The sequence below is a fragment of the Myotis myotis genome, unplaced genomic scaffold, assembly GCF_014108235.1.
Source record: "Myotis myotis isolate mMyoMyo1 unplaced genomic scaffold, mMyoMyo1.p scaffold_m19_p_15, whole genome shotgun sequence".
Classification (NCBI taxonomy): Eukaryota; Metazoa; Chordata; class Mammalia; order Chiroptera; family Vespertilionidae; genus Myotis; species Myotis myotis.
Genome location: NW_023416319.1, coordinates 37917772 through 37935582, shown reverse-complemented (window position 1 = coordinate 37935582; position 17811 = coordinate 37917772). Strand labels below are relative to the sequence as shown.

The window sequence follows — 17811 nt, the reverse complement described above, 5'->3', positions numbered from 1 at the left end:
GATGTCGATAGTGCCGAGGTTGTGAAACTTTTCTAGAGCCTTAGGCCATGTTCAGGCAGCTGAGAGACTGCCAATCATTTGTCACTTTCCCACACTGGCTAGTGATGAGATGCCCACTGTGCTAGCCCATGGAGCTCTTCAGGGTTTCCTACTCGCTATTCCCATGTAAAGTTTGTGGCACAGGATCCTGGTGAGACTTGAAACTGGTTGGGTTTGATAGATGGCATTTTTCTCTGAAGTCTGCAATGTTCATGGAATGCATAGCTGCCTTTCTCATTTTCCAAGTCTATGAATTTGAAGCCTGTGAAAAATCTCTCTGTTCAGAATCTATTGTCTCTAATTTCCATAGACTTAAAATAAAAGTCCAGGAACCACCTCAAATTTTCCCTTAAGCAAGGAATTATTAAATCAACACATACTAAAGGCAGAAAGCAAAAGATTAAACATTAATTCATAGCTCAAAAATGTTTCCATGACCTTCCTGTGACATTGATACCAAAGCTTATCTTACCTAATAATAGACAAACATGTAAATTGACCGTACCTTCGCTACACTAACCAGTCTATCAGGAGAGTATGCAAATTAACCCAACAAATATGGCGATTAATTTGCATAAGTAGGCTCCAAGTGGAAGAGTGAAGCCTGACGGCCCCAGGGCCGGAGCAGCGAAGCCTGACAGCTCTGGGGCCAGCTCTTGCCAGAGCCCGGCCAGAGTGAAGGCCTGGGTTCTGGGTGCCAGAGGCAAATCGGTGCCAGCAGCCAAGGGAAGGGAAGGCCTATTGCCTGAATTTCTTCGTGCAACAGGACTCTAGTTGTCTATAAAATCTTTTATTTCTTCATTCAGTTAGGAAATTTTATTGAGCACATAGTATCGGCTGTCTCAGGTACTAAGAGTGATAAACAAGACAGATAACATCTGCTCTTTCTATTATTATTTGTCTTCAGTCCTGAAGGAGTTAATGTATTGTCCTATAAATGATTAGAGTGCTCCTATCCTTTCCTTAGTTCCCACTTAATTTAAACTGTAATATTGTATATTTCACATTTTATTTTTCAATGCCATCCAGCTGCTTGCTGTCCAGAAGGCATAATCCTGCCAGCAAGTATTTTGAACACTCCCCGATTGATTTTGCTCATGAAAAGAAGAGGTCACTTGTGGTGGCTTAGCAGGAAGACTATGAGTGGTTTAAAGACAAAGAAAAGCACAAAAGTATGTGGGCATCAACGGGAGCCTTTTCTCTCTCTGCAGTCTCACCAGCAGAAATGGCACTTGTGACTTCTAGCAGCAGTTTTTCTTAGTTCCTGTTAAGTAACTTTATTTTGGTGTTGAATAAAATATTGGAACCAATGATGAAGTTATAGATCTCTACATTGTAGAGTGTCATCCAAGTAATAAACAAGAGATATTTATAAGAAACAGGTCACAGTAGGGACACCAGACAGCCTTCCGCTGCAAAACACGACTCAAGAAAGGGAATTTGCTCAACGGAACGCATTCAGATGTTACAGGGGCTGGTGATGTGTCAAGAAGGGGAATTGCAAAGATCATTTCTCAAGCATATTGTGGGAAGAATACACAGAAATGGCAAATAAGAAATACGTGATTGTGTAGAAGTTCCATAGTGGTGAACTCATGTTCTTAATACCTAAGAGGAGAGAGTATATTGCCCTATGATTTTAGCTGCATTTAGTTGCAGCAAAGAAGGACTACATATAGAGATCAACAAATAGATAACAATTACTTAGCATATTGGAGGCCTTGGTAAAAGGGGGGGTGTTAATAGCCCATTGGAGTAAGTTGAAATAAATGCAGAGAGACAGATGATGCTGACTGCAAGTGTTAGAGAACAAAGAACGGGCTAGTTAAAGATCCATGAGATAAGAAAGAATCTCGGGCCCTTAGTGGTTATGAAATTGAGAGTGTTGTGCTCCACTATGTGAGATAATCGCTTTGTTCCCATCTTGGGGGAAGGAAACCGCTCGCAGCCCTGAAAATAAAGAGCCCGTGGCCAGTGCGAGTTCCGAGGGACGCCAGAGCTGGTCTCAGGAGGCATTTGTGCCTCTTGCCAAGTCTTTAGCAGTTGGGGATATAAAAGGCCTTCCACAATGCTTTTGGTAGTTTTTCATGAAACATAATTGTTTGTATTCTAGTTTTCTCACCAGGACTTTGTAGCAAGAGTCATAGTTTAATGCTGAGACTGTGTAAACTAAGACAAATAGTAAGTTAATTCTTGTTAACTACTTACACTTGTTTTTGCAATAAGGACTGATTTCTTACATTATTTCCCTTTTGAGACTAAGGCAGTGGTCGGCAAACTGTGGCTCGCAAGCCACATGCGGCTCTTTGGCCCCTTGAGTGTGGCTCTTCCACAAAATACCGACTTCTGCGCATGGGCCACGAAGTTTCAATCGCACTGTATGTGTGCGCCCGCACGTGGTATTTTGTGGAAGAGCCACACTCAAGGGGCCAAAGAGCTGCATGTGGCTCGCGAGCCACAGTTTCCCAACCACTGGATTAAGGGAATAAAAACCTTGAACTAGAAAAAAAGAAAAACACAGTACAAAACAAAAATATTTTACTTTGGAATACAGAAGGTGGAAGCACAGTGAAGGTACAGTTAGAACAAGTATTTGTTGTTGCTGTTGGTGAGTGTTGTTTTGCTCATATCCAACTGTCTTTTTGGCTATCACTGATAATTTTGCTCCATTTATTCAGAAGCATGTATGTGCTAGGTTTTGGTGATATGACATAATATAAACAGCAATATAATAAAGTATGATTAGCAATATGATAGTGAAAGGAGAGGGAATAAGGGAAGGAGTGGCAGAGGAGCCCAGCCCGGCATAGGAGTTCCTGAGCAAGACACCTCTGAAGAGAGATGCTTAAGCTAAAATGTAAAAAAAGGAATGGAAGGAGGTTAACTATTGGGACTAGATACTGAAATTCATGTTAAATTATTTATTAAGGTCTTAGAAAATTTAATCTCTCACTAACTTTAGTGGCATGTTGAGGTTGTATGGCTTTCATGATAATGAATCCAGTCACCTTTAAACAACTTGATTTGTGATAACCACATACCAGGTTAGCCAAATTGCTACTCACTCAGAGAAAAGCTTCCTTCTGATCAGTTTTACATCCTTTTTCTTTCAAAATATATTAGAATATAAAGCTGAAAGCCACAAATGAACCAACAGGACAAACAAAAACTCACAGACACAGACAATAGTACAGTGGTGTCCAGAGGGAAAAGGAGGTAGGGAGTTTGGGTAGTAAAGGGGGGAAGGGGACCTAATACATGGTAATAAAAGGAGATTGGACTTTGGGTGGTAAACACACAAGGCGATATACAGATGATGTATTGTAGAATTGTACACTTGAAATCTATATAATTTTATTAACCAATGTTCCCCCAATAAATTTAATTTAAAAATGAATTTGGATGTAATCATGCACCACTCATTTAAACATTTTAAAGTGTGAAATTCAGTGTTTTTTACTATATTCACAAGATTGTGTAACCATTACCACCATCTAATTCCAGAACATTATTATCAACCAAGGAGAAACCACATACCCATTAGCAGTCCTGCCTACACCCTCCTCACCCACTCCTTCCTTTAGGAACTATTATCTATAGATTTGCCTATTCTAGACATATCATATAAATGAAATCATATAATATGTAGTCTTTTGTAATTGACTTCTTTCTCTTACTGTAATATTTTCAAGGTTCACCCATGTTCCATGTAACAGCATGTATCAGTATTTCATTCCTTTTCACTGCCAAATCATATCCTATTAAATGAATTTACTACATTTTGTTTATCCATTTATCAGTAGATATCTGTTTGACTTGTTTCCACATTTTGCCTATTATGATTGGTGCTGCTGTGAACATTTGTTTACAAGTGTTTGGCAGATATATGTTTTCATTTCTCTTGGGTATTTTCCTAGGAGTGGAATTGCTGGGGCATATTGGTCCCCGTGCTTCCTTTCTGAGGTACTGCAAGACTGCTTTCCATTTTGCATTCCCATCAGCGATGTTTTGCTCTCTGTTCACAGACCCCAGAGGAACTAGAGGATGTTTCTGACCTGGAAGAGGATCATGAGGTCCGCAGCCACACCAGCCTTCAGACCGAAGGAAAAACGGACCGGGTATGTCACCTCTTTGGGGGGAGATGTGTGTACTGTGCCCTTTCCCGGTCAATTGAGGCAGCCTGTCCCGGCTGGGACTCCTGGATCTGGAGATTCTTTTGCAAAGTCGGGGAGAAGAGCCTCCGCATGCAGGAGAGGCAGCATGCGGGAATGATTTCCTCCCCCTTGAGAGCACACGGGGAGGCTGTGTCTGGTCAGGTAGTGAATCACCTGATAACACTCTTGATCTTTATAGCAGTCATGGGAACATAAAAGTGAGATGTGTACATGTTTGTTTGTAGTAGAAAGGAGGAACTAAGAAGTTGTAAATATACTCTGAAATCTGGGTGGGGGAGGAAACACTTCTGAGGCAATTCTCTACATTTCTTTCTCTCTGCAATGCCCTTTTCATCCCCTACCCTTAACACACACACACACACACACACACACACACACACACACACACACACACACCCTCCAAAGATGTTAATCACTTTCTCAATTGCTCTGAGACGCTGTATTTCACTTTACACCCACTGCTTGCGAATTTGTGAAAGTCTGGTTTCCCAGACACTGACAGCTTACAACTGTAGACCAGACTACAGAACTTGGGTCGGAGAGCCAGGCAGGATAGCACAGTGGCTAAGTCTGCTGGGACCACATCGAATCAGCCACGTCCTTTCTGTGTTATTTGGGAAACTCACTTAGCTTTTCTCTACCTCCATTCTCTTATTTGTAAAGTGAGGATAATTACAATACTCTATATAAGGATTATTGTGGGAATTAACTAAGTTAGTTAACAGAACATTTAACATATGCCTAGCTCACAGTCAGTTCTCAGTGATCAGTTACTATTCCTTATAGTAGCTATAGCAATAGTATAATTATCATCATTTTCATTATTACTACTAGTTAATAGGTGACCTAAAGTTTGGAGATGGATGGAAAGAGAGAAATTTAGTTAAGTTACATATTTTCAAATCTTCAGATAACTTAGGACTGGTATATGTGTCATGACACTTTCGTTTTATTAGAAATGTTGCTTTTCTTGAGTTTCCATTTCTTCATGTTAGGAACTGTCCGGGGTGACACAGCATCTGAAGACAGTTTTCTTCAGATCTAGTAGGCATTCTTGGTAAGAGATCAAACACTACAAATGGTAGTGGAATTGCAAATAAATTTTGCTAATGGTAAAATTTGCTCATGCTTTCAGTGATATGAGTGAGTGGTTCACTTGGGCTGCTGCTGACAACTGGAAGTGGCAGGCAGGTGTTAGGACTTACAAAGGAATTGACAGGAGGAAATTTTGTTAAAATACAGGCAACTTTTAGGATGATGGGATTAGGACAAAACATGACTTGATTCTCTTTCTGCCTGATGACATGAAGACAAGGAATCTTGGTTAAAACCCTCCAAATTCAAAAAGTTTAAAATCCCTTCTCTGAAAAATAAGGAGAATAATATCATACCTTCTCATAGAATCACTGGTAACACCAAAGACGATACTGCATATAATGTTTATAAAGTTTTATAAACTATAAAATGATATGCTAAGATAAGATTCTTATTACTACCATTTTTATTTGTGTTTTTATTCTTGAGTGGGATGATGGGCCAGATAGATGACCTCCTGGCCACTGTAGGTCATGGCATAGATGGTATTTGTGGTCCTGGATCTTAAACCATCTTCCATAGAGGCCACCGTCTCTAATCTTGTGGAAATCACCTTGAAACCGCTCGGAATCCAAGATTTGTGTTCCACTAAGCACATTCCCCTGATGATCCAGTTCATTTTGAATGATCCTGGGTGACAGCCTCACCTCAGTCTAGTGACAAGATAGATCTCTGACCATCAACTGGGAGTGACATTATATTCAACCTGGCCGCCTACTGCTGTCGTAAATCTCCCTTGCATATGTTTCAAATGGCTTAGATGTTATTCACCTCCTGCCTTGAGGCTTCCCTGCAATTGCTATGAGGAAACCCCCAGGAAGCTGCTCAGATATTCTAATTCATACACAAGCTTATGTGAGTCACTAACACCCCACAGAGCAAACCTTGAGCAGTATTCTTTCATTCCTTGGATGGACCTTTTTGAAATTCGTTTTCTACAGATATTCAAGAGTTTCGCTGGGGGATCAAGCCCCAATTCCTACAGCATTGACCAGGTTGTTAAGACAACTTGCAGTGGTCTTTATTTCCTGATTCATCCTTCCCAGTCTCCCAGTTCTACTATCTAAGATCTATTCAAAAAATAAACTACATTTCATTCTAAGTCTCTGCTTTTGGAGAAAGACAAGAAAAGGTAGTCTCTTCACATATACTGTTCATTTAATCATCACATTCATTCTGTTGTATTGCTATTATTTTCCTAGTTTTACTAACAAGATCACTGAGGCTGAGATCTATATAACTTACCTAGTAAGTGGATTATGTCTTCAGACTAAGAACTTTGTTGATTGCTACATATCAGTTCACTTAGGTCATAGAGTTAATAGAATGAATCTTTTACTAAAAATCAAAAAAAAAAAAAAAAAAGTAATGATCATTACAACAAATGTGATACATCATTGATGGAATGAAAGAGAACAAAATGAAGGATGCCACAGTGGTCTGAAAAAGGGAGGTGGGATTTAAATTTAAGAAGCAATTATTGTATAGTATGAGTAATTTAACACAATAACATCCTTGAATATATATGTTGTGAGTTTATTACAACAGATTCCATTCTCATACCTGAATTTTATGAGATAGCTGGCTAAGAAGGATAGCTCAAATTTGTCTCCCACCAGATCACCTGACTAGAACCAAGATCATGTTTAGGCAGGTTTTATGATTTCTCCCAGGCATCTTCTATAGTCCTATATTTCTTATCATTACATATCTGTGCCTAGGATATATTCATATGTTTAGTATTACGGCCATTAAAGACTTTGGGTTTGTATTCTATCCAGCATTTTTAAAGTTTTCATTCATTGGTCTGAGTGTACTATTGATACATTTGCCAGGTACCAACAAATTGAGAAGATACCAAAAAAATTATGAAATAGAATCTGTTGAGAATTATTTGAGTACATGTGCCATGATCATTGAGGAATTCTTGGTCACTGCACAAGACAAGTGTTTGGGTTCTTTTTGTTTGCTTATATTACTAAGGCCTTTTTGGTTCTAGTATTATAGAAACTGACATATCAAATATGCACTAGAACCAATTTTAGAAACTGTTTAGTAATGGAGTGACAGTTATTTATTATCATTTTACTTTCTGCATTTCACTCCCAGTAGCTTTGGCTCAGCATCATCTGTTATTGCTGTCATCAGTTGAAAATGCCACTGGGCACTGTAAAGGTCTAAAACCAACAAATAATGGCTTAGAGTCCGCAGTCAATGAGAGGGAAATACTAAAGGACCAATCGTGCATGCCTTATGAAGTGGCAGAGGAACAGCAGTAGAAATTAGTGATTATCTTAATTATCAAACATGAATACTTACTGGACCAATGCAGTGGTTATATCCAGTGATCAGGCACTCCACAGTGAATACAATACAGGAGTATGAGTTTGCTACATGTTTAGAAATCATTCTTCAAAGAGCTCATTATTTGTTTGTTTTCATGCTCTAAGCAAAGAAAAAAAATAGATATATTTTCTATTAAAAACTTAAATTTGAAAGAGATTAGAAAATAAACTCATATTAAAATAATCAAAGTCCTAAAACTATTGATAAAAGTTCTTTGTAAATCCTAAAAGCTTCCTAAAAGATTATATTAATCACATGTTAAGTGATATTTTCTATTTGAACAGAGAAAAGCCGGTTATCCTTTAATACTTTAAAGTTTACAGAATAAATTTAAATTGATGTCTTATTTAAGTAAAATTCTGGGTTTGGTTTTTAATTTTTTGTTCTTTATTTTATTAATTAGTCTCAAGATTTCAGTGGTTTAGGTAAGTCAGGTTGGCTGGGACCGTATTCCAGGTCTTCTGGCACCAACCACACTTTTTCCAGTATAGCACACTTATAAACTTGGGTATAATCTCATCATCCCTTAAGATCTCATTGCCCAATTCTTGCTACAGTCAATATTATAATTCTTCTACTATAAAGGAGACTTGTAAAGCTAAAAACCATAAACCTTAGTATCAGATCTATTTAAGTCTTACAAATTTCTAATACTTCCAGTAACAAAATCAGTTTATTGATTATTATTGACCTGAAAGTATTGCGGGTGAATGACTTTGCCTTGATAAAATGGAGTAACAACCGTCAAGTAGTCATCCAGCAGAAGACCTTATAGGGTAATGATCTGAGGTCTGCAAGCATAGAATCCAGAAGATAGAGGAAGTTACTCCTCAGCCAATCTCTTGTCTCATCAGCTTCTCTGATATTTCATTACAGGGAATGTTCCTAACTTCTAGAAATGTTTACTAGTTTATTGTTTGCAATAGGGACAACAGTAGCAGTAGTCACATAAATAATGTAAAAATGAAGTAGTGATCACAAAAAGCAACTCTTGATAGTGGGATAAAACAGAAAATCTGATGAGATTATTGTTCTCTCTTTTCTTTATTATTGAAAGCCTGGCTGGACAATGGGAGGTTTTTTGGTGATTCATTAGTTTCTGTCTTGAGTCCTCAGTTACCTTCATCAATTATATTTGACTTAATTGCCTAGGTTTATGATACATACTCATAAAAAGGGGAAAAAGGCATTCTGGCCCACCTGGTGTGGCTCAGTTATTGTACTTCGATCTGTGAACCAAGAGGTCTCTGGTTGATTCCTGGTCAGGGCACATGCCCAAGTTGCAGGATCCCCAGTAGGGGGTGTACAGGAGGTAACCAATCAATGATATTTATCTCTCATCAATGTTTCTATCTCTGTAGCCCTCTAAAATCAATAAAAATGTGTATTTTTAAAAAATAAGGGCATTCTGTTATTTATAGGATACATGTGAAGACAGTTTTGCAAGTAGTCATTTAAAATCACTCTATCCTTCTCTAACCCTGTCCATGAAGAATATATTCAGTGTCCCTAAAAATATATATACACACTTTGAATAATTGTAAAGGCAGTGTTTATTAAAATACATTTCATTTTCAAAATTGAGCTACACAAAAGTTTGTATACATTTGGGGGAGGGGGGATCCTCTCTATATTCTAGTAATTTTTCCCTCTGCCCAGATAGCTTGAAAGCTAATAAGGCCTAAAAATTAAATCAAGGATTTTGTTTCCATCTCACACAATTTAAATGTTGCTCATAGTGTCCAGCAGATGAAACATGAAAAGGGAACTCATTTTAGTACTGTGCAAGGCCACGTTTTTACTTGAAGGTATTTGAAGTTGTGGCCTCTAATTGCTAAAATTCAGTTTAATGAATCATAATATTAAAAATAAAACACTTAAAAGTTAACATTATCATAACTATGATTGAAATTATTATGGCACCTTTTAAGTGATACATTATTCATATTTATCAATGATCCAAATTAAAGAAATTGTAACATGTAGTCTTTATTTGTATGATGACTAAAATTTGTCATATCTTTAATATCATATTCACTTAAGAGTCAATAGTTTGTAAACCTGCTCTGTCTTAAAAACTATGTTTGAGGCCATTGAATCTCTATAAGCTCTATAAATAGAAGTAAATTATGACAGAAATAAGAACAGTTGCCTAGGTTACTGAACACAACCTCAAAATGTCAACAGCAGAAAATGAAATGGAGCACTTCAAACCTTAAAATACTGGAGATGATTCTTCATGATAAAAAAAAAAAAAAAAAAAAAAAACACAGAAGCCACGAGTGCACTAATTTCATGTTGGTGGTGGGGAAAGTTTCTCCTTGCTACTTTTCAGCAAGTAGTTAGCTGAATATTCTCTATCATGACAATAGAAAACATGCCATGGTAGAGTGGTTTATTTTAAAAATGGAAACATTTTAATAGGCCCTACTTATCAGAATGCACTCTCAATAAGTCAAATTTATACTGAATTACCCTGCAGCATATAGAGAGAAATGACCTCATTACCTTCTTCGTGATATAATTTGGTTTAGGTTACTGTGAAAAACACAGCTGGGGTAAACCTGGATTAAATTACATTATTCAGTGGCGACACACTAGGCAGTGCATTCCCTCATCATTAGTTTCTATAATTTCAATTGTGTGTTTGGCAATAACTCTGCTTTCCTATCTTTCTGAGTGTTCATTCTCAGTAATTTAGTGTTTGCTCTTTCTCTATCCACTTCGTAAGCATTAGGATTCACTAGATGCTGATGTAAGCCCTGTAGTTCACTATGAATTGTGAACTATACTCTTCCTGCACATGCTCATACAGCCCTAACACTTCAAATATCACCTAGGCAAGCGCTCTCTTCTGAGTCTGGCTGCATATTTGTAGGGGTCTGTAAGTTTCTTCTCAGATGACTCAGAAACCTGTGGCACTTGCTGTTCCAAAACTGGATGCGTCATCTTGCCCCGTAACTATTCCTTCTGCACTTCTATACATTTGGTTGTACAAAGTCTGAACCCCAGAATAATTTTATAGTCCTTCCCACAGCTAATTAGACAACATGTTCTGTTTTGCTATCCTAAATATTTTCCAGGCTTGTCTATCTTTTTACCACCTCCACTATCACTACTATCATCCTGGACAAAGTTAAACAGAGAAGGACGACTTTATTCAATGGTATTAATAGTTAATAATAATTAGCCAGTGAATAGCTAACAGGGGAAAGAGACCAGAAGTCAGTATCAGTTCAGTCCTGCTGAAACAAGGCTGAAGATTTTTCATAGGTAAGGTGAGGGGGATGGTAGGCCGTCTGTGTTTGCTAATTGGCTTTACCCAAGGAAACGTGACTTTTCTCTGCCTTTGTGACAAGAGGCAGTTTTACAATGGGGAGCAAGGTGCCCTCTAAAGTTAGGCTCCTGCTCTCCCACAGAGACTGGGAGATAGGGGCTCTATCTTCTTTGATGATTGCATCTCACACGGGGATGGTTCCTTGGTCCTTGTGAAAGATAGTCCTGGGCTATGAAAGTGACAAGAACCATTTAAACATTTTTATATTTCAAAGGGGCAAAGAAAGAATTTACAATTACAAGTTAGGCTTTCAGAAAAGGGAGATTAGGGGTCTAGAGTCGGGATAAAGCCTGTCTAAAGTCCAGTCAAGCTAATGGGAAGTGGAGAGGTTCAAATATGTTGACTGAGCATATGTGATGATGGGTGAGTCAACTGAATATGCTGAAGAGTTAGACATTGTATATGAGAGAGAGAAAGAAGTCAAGGACAACTCAAGATTTCTGGGTGGAGAACTGAGAATGTGGACTTGCCATTTATAATGATTTGAGGGAGACTGAATTAAGCAGATTGAGAATGGTGGAAGATAAGATAATTAATTTTGGATATATGTAATCTAAAAAGTCTGTTAGACAACCCAATGAAGATGTCAAGTAGGTATATATAAAATTTACAAACTAGACTGGAAGTCATCTTACATGCATAGCTTTATATTACAAATTTACAACCTTCTAAACTTACAGTGATGTTTTATATATTATGTGGTGACTATTTTTTTTCTTCAAAGACATTGATAGCTTCATATCTAGTTTTAAACCTTATCCTTCCCCAATCTCTTTGCTGACACATTTACTCATTGGACTATCTCCTTTAATGGAAGGCCACCTTTGACCACCCTGCTTAAAATTGCAAGCCCACGTATAGACCATCTACTGGGTAGTAAATTTAAAGATATTAATATTTTTTTCTCTATTATGCACTCTCCATTCTTAAGCCAGTACTGGGCACATAGTCAATATATTATAAATATTTACTGAATGAATAAATGATTTTGACCATAAATGTGCTTTAAGTAAAGAAAGATGCTCAGCAAATTTGGGGGGGAGGGAGTTGTTTCAGATACTCCATTTGTATCTAACCAATATATAATTTGTCTACAAAATAAATAGGATAATATTTTTTAAAAACAGTGTCAATGAACAATTGCCCACATGATAGTCACTTGATAAATTTTTCTGAGGCTGTTGTTTAGGCTGTCCTTTGCCTTTTTGAGTTTAGAGGGTTTTTGATAGATATCTGGCTCCCAAGTACTGCCCTTTTGCCCATTCTCTGAATTTACTGTTAAAAATTTATATATATACAAATTAACTGATTTTGAGTTATTAGTCTTGGGTGAAATATTAACTATATGTCTACTTTTTGCCTATTAAAGATAATGTTTACCAAGTAAGGTAGTAAAAAAAGAAGCTCAAAATAAAATATTATTTTAAATAATCCTCTGCTAGTCTAAAAATTATCTGCACACTGAAAGTACCACAGTCTAAAGCTAGTCCTAAATATATGCATATTTTAATCAGTGAGTTAATTTTAACCTACATTTATTCTTTAGAAATGTGATTATGTGTGTATTATAATGAGCTGTATAGGTTGCAGCACTGGACATACCTAAGAAAGATATCCTTGAAATGTCATAAATATAAATGGACATAGAACACAGATATTTCCCTTAATGTGGAACCATCATCTCTATCAAGTTCATGTACTTGTTAAGAAACAGGGATTTTTAAAAAATGTTATCCCAGGACATGTCTCCAGACTTACGATTCTAAGATAATTCAAAGAAAGAAAACACACTTTCTAGAACCCAACCCCTAAGTTTGAATCCTGACTATGCTACTTATAGCTATTGAGATTGAACAAGTTAACTTCTCCATGTCTCAGTTTGCTTATTGTAAATATGGACTTATATTAAAGGATTATCATTAAGCTTATGAGTTAATATTTGTAATAAGCAGCACATAGTTAACTGGTCAAACTTAAGTAACCATCATCACCACCAATACCACTGTCATTGTTAACATCAGCCGTATTTGTTGAATGGGTGCACGTTTCTGACATCTCTCCTAACATTACAGGTTGGCAATATTCACTCTCCTGATTAGTCTTCTTCATATTTTCCAGAACATTTTGTGGAGAGAGCCAGTTTGATTGACCAACCTATATGAGTTTCTCCTGTGGTCAAAGCTCTTTGAAAAGGCTATCCTGAGTTTCTAGGTAATTTGTTGGATGGGTTGCCCTTGAGTCATGTGTCTGCTGTAAATAAAAGACACTCTGTGTTGTTTCCTTGGGTGGAAATTCTAGGGGAAACAAATCAGGTTATATGGAGATATCGGGTGTGTTGGATATTAAGATAGGCACAGAAAATAGAATAGTATAGAAAATCAATGCCAGACTGTTGCCAGGGAAGGCTAAGAGTCATCTGCATCCAAGAAATGTTTGGAAAGCCCTTATTGTATAACTCATGGTCCTGGTCACTTGGAGCTTACAAACTAAGATGTAGCCATTGGAGTGTATACAGGGAAATATATAGTTAGCAGAAGAGAAAAGTGAAAATATCACCTCCTGGATAGAAAAATATTCACCTTGCACTCTAATGAAGGCAAGCGCATTTCCACGTAGGGAATTTGTGTAGTTTCTAGAAATCTAAGACTTGAAACTGTATAGCACGTCTTTGTCTGGGATGTGTAGACATGAGACTAATCAGGACAGAGAATTTGTAAAATGTAAATTATGTATTTTCAAAGCAACAATTTGGAAGGTGTGGATCTCTTTGCTCTCTAGCTATCATCAGCTGATGTTTCAAATAAAAAAGTAACAGCTATATTATTCTCCTCTCCTCTTTCTCAGGCTTAACTAGAGGTCCAAACCCATCTACTTACAAACACCTGTTTGCAGAGGAGAGGGGAGAACCTAAATAGCAGCAAAATGCTTTATAGTTTTAATTGACTCAAAGGTTAGACTTTTAAAAGACAGAAAAATCCTCTAAAACTAGCAGTAACACATATTTTCCTTTTACTGGCTTTCTGATGGAACATTAAAGTTTTACATATTACCAACATTGAATTTTATAATGTCAATTTTCAAAATTCTTCCAATGCCCTGTTGTACTAAAATTGGCATTTTCCACCTCTTTCATAGATACGTACCTTTAATAAGCCTATTAAATTAAGGACAAATTTTATATACCGAAAGTAGACAGATGTGACTCTTAGGACACCAAGATCACAGAATTGGTACCTGACGTATACTTTCAGGGCAGTGGAGATTAGCATGCCCTTCCATAGAGAAGTCAATGGGACAAGAAAATATCCTCCTGGATTAAAAATATTTCCCAAATATACTTTGAAATTGTGCCTTCATCTATAAAGCATATGGGTATGCCTAGCTAGCATATCATAATTATTTGTCTACTCTGATGATGATGATAATTATGATGATGATGATTTATGATAATAATGGCAGCAAAAACATAATTACTTAATGCTTAATATGTATCAGACTCTTTAATTTTATTAAATACCCTTCAAAACCACCCTTTGAGGTAGAAACTATTATAGTCATTTCAAAAATATAGAAAAAGAGATAGAGAGGTTTAGTGCCCAGTATCACACCATGTGAGCGACAGACTGAGACTGACCCAGGTGCGCCTGTCTCAAGGACCTGCCTGTGCCCTGCTCCTCCCACTGCACAATGCAGCCACCCTTCCTGCAGTCCAGGCTTGAGATGGAACTGTTTGAATAAAACCTGTCTCTGTACTCCTGGCAAAGTGTGCTAGATCTGTGGGAGATTAAAACTGATACAGACTTTTGGCCTGAAAATCTCATTCAAAATGGCAGGAATCTCCGTGTTGAAATTGAGCTGTACAGAAGCAGAATCAAAGCTGTTACACACCTGCTGCCCGCATCCATTTGCCTGCAATTGTACAGCCATGCGTGTAGCGATGGTTCAGTGTAGTTCTGTGAAATGATGAAGAAGGACTGTTACTAAAATTTCCTAAAATTACGTACATGGTATGATGGAGAAAAGGAATTTTATTTCCAACACATAGTTTGTGAAAATATGCCAGACCCCCTTGGTTCTGTTTGCTTTTATTCCTAGAAGAGACACCGAGAGGTGGACGAAAGAGCCCTGACTTCAGAGTCACCATCTCTGTGTGTATAATGGTACATACAGTCCTGCTGATTTATCATTTCTCTGGGATTATGATTCTGTATATTTCAATTCAGATAATACCTACTTCAAGGTATTGTAATAGAAAGAATGTATGCAAAGTATGTAGTGCAGTGATAGGAAGTAATAGGTATCTAATGGTCAATTTTATTAATATAATAGTGTTTATAAAATGCAGTAATATCTAATCATAAGGGACTCGTGTGTTATGCAGTGAATTAAGTATGAACCCTCTGAGTCAAGGTTAACCAGAGTAGAATAAAAAATATATACTTTATGCTCTAATGTGCAAGGAAGGAATAGAGAAACAGGCATAAGGAATGGGAATAAAAGGAATGAGAATGAAAGGAAGGGAGGAGGAGAGGGAGGAGTTATCTTGAGGTAAGGAGAGACCTCTATTTGCCAAAATAATAGTGTGCAATGAACTGAAGAATATGACTGACACAATCTGTACTAGATAAGAAAGGATAAATATTTATTTGTGTGACCTTGGGATAATGAAGGACTTTCTAACTATGATAAGACAGAAAGAAAAACAAAGAACAAAACAGACAAACTTTACTCTTGAAAAGGCCAGGGGATAGTCAAGGGCGGGGGGAAAAAAAAGACACATATGTAATACCCTTTGTAATACTTTAAGCAATAAAAACAAAACAAACAAACAAACAAAAAAACACAAAACCTAAAAACAAAAAAAAATCAAATCTGAAAACTATTAAAAGACAAACACCAATTTGAGATAATAATTGCAATTTTTATAGGAAGGATTTGTATGTAAACATATTAAATTAGTAAGAAAAAGTGACTTCACCTCCCCCCAGCTCCACCCCACCACTAGAAAAATGAGCACAGGACCTGGTAAGGATATTTACAAAGAACACAGGTATATTATAATAACCATGTAAACAGTTTCTCCATCTCACCAGAGACTAAAGAAATGCAAAGACAAACAGCAATAGCAGAAAGAGTTTTTGGGGAAATGGACACTTCACGCTGTTTGTGTTTATACTAATGAGAATAAAATTTCTGAAGGGATATTGAAAATTATGCATTGAAAGCCTTTATAAAAGTGCTTTTTCTTCATCCTCTAGAATTTTCCTTCAGATATATTTGAAAAAATGCAGAAAGGTATCTATCAAAACCTACACAATACACAAATATGTACATACTGACATTCAGACACATATATACCGATCCATCTACATCTATACACATATATGTATATAAATGAAAAATGCCTGATAACCATTGAAAACTTGTAAATAGATGATACTGGATATATACGATGGAATAAGAGGGATGTAAAATTGTGATAATGCTACATTTTTATAGGCATTGAGATGCTTTATATTAAGATGTTGAAAAAATAAGGAACTGAAAAATATATATGTTATGATCTCATTTATGGAATATAATTTGTAGAAAGAATCACATAATATATAGTATTCAAGAATAACCACTGAAATATCACTTTCAAAATCGTTTGTGTATAAAACAATATTTTATAAATGCACAAGTACTATGTATGAAAGTAGACAGAAAAGAAGTCATTGTAGTGTTTACAGTTTATGTACAATTTTGCACACCTATATTGTCCAAATAGTCTTATGGAAAAAAATAACTATAATTTTACTAATGAGAGAAAACCATGATTAAAAATTCATTCCATTTTCCCAATCTCTAAGAAGTTACACTAATAGAAAGTATATATACTTTTACTGAATAATTAATAAAGCATATGTTTTAAATCCTGGTGTAAGATTTCTGTCTTCAGCCTTTAGATGGAGGCTACTGATTCTCTATCAAACTGGTAAAATATTATTTTACTTCCAAATGATAAAGGGCACTGCTTCCTGATCACCTCCTTATCTGTATTGAAGTTCAGATACAAACCAACAAGCAAATGGGATCTATGTCAGTGATAGAACCACAGTTCAGTGACCAGTTTTTCAGTCAGCTTCTAATTGGTAGGGTAGAACTTCACCACTGCAGTTCAGTTGGTCAGGTGTTATTGAAAAGAATGATGGAAGGCAAAATACAAGTTAGAAGATTGACAAGCATTTCAGATACCACTAGCTCCCCCAAATAACCTGCTCACTGGGATCAGTAGGAGCCAGTACCTACTGACTCTTGGTCAAAACATCAGTGGAAGGCAGGGCTTCTCAACCATTGTACTATTGCCACTTTGGCTCAGATGATTCCTTGTTGAGGGAGTGCCTTGTGCGCTGTAGGATGTTTAGCACTCTCTCTGGCCTCTACCCTGTTGAGGTAGCACTCCCACTCCAGTTGTGACAACCAAAAACGTCCCAAGATATTGCCAAATGGCACTGAAGTGGGGCTAGCGGGGAGGGGAAAGGTAAAACCAATCACAGTGCCAGCCATTCTTTCTTGGGAAAGTTAGTGTTTTTCAATTGTATTTTTCCTAATTATTTTTATGTTAAAATAGGTACTTTTTAAAATAAAATAACAGTGCTAGTGGTTGATAAGTTGTTGCTTTATAAAGTCCAACCCCCACCTTTTAGTTTGTTTGCTTGTTTTGAATGTGTGTATATATCTGTGTGTGTGTGTGTGTGTGTGTGTGTGTGTGTTCCTGATCTTGGTAAAATAGAATAAGCTGCAACGTAAGTTTTTTTCCTATTTCTTTATTTTCAG

At 36.8% G+C, this 17811-nt stretch overlaps 1 protein-coding gene across 1 annotated transcript in view; it reads left to right on the top strand.

Moving 5' to 3' along the window:
• The window catches only part of CTNNA3 (catenin alpha 3), a 1292302-nt gene that overhangs the window by 1134701 nt on the left and 139790 nt on the right, over positions 1 to 17811 (top strand). Inside the window, exon 14 of the mRNA XM_036336865.1 lies at positions 4065 to 4157. Coding sequence (XP_036192758.1) covers positions 4065 to 4157 — 93 coding nt within the window. The remainder of the gene's footprint in view (positions 1 to 4064; positions 4158 to 17811) is intronic.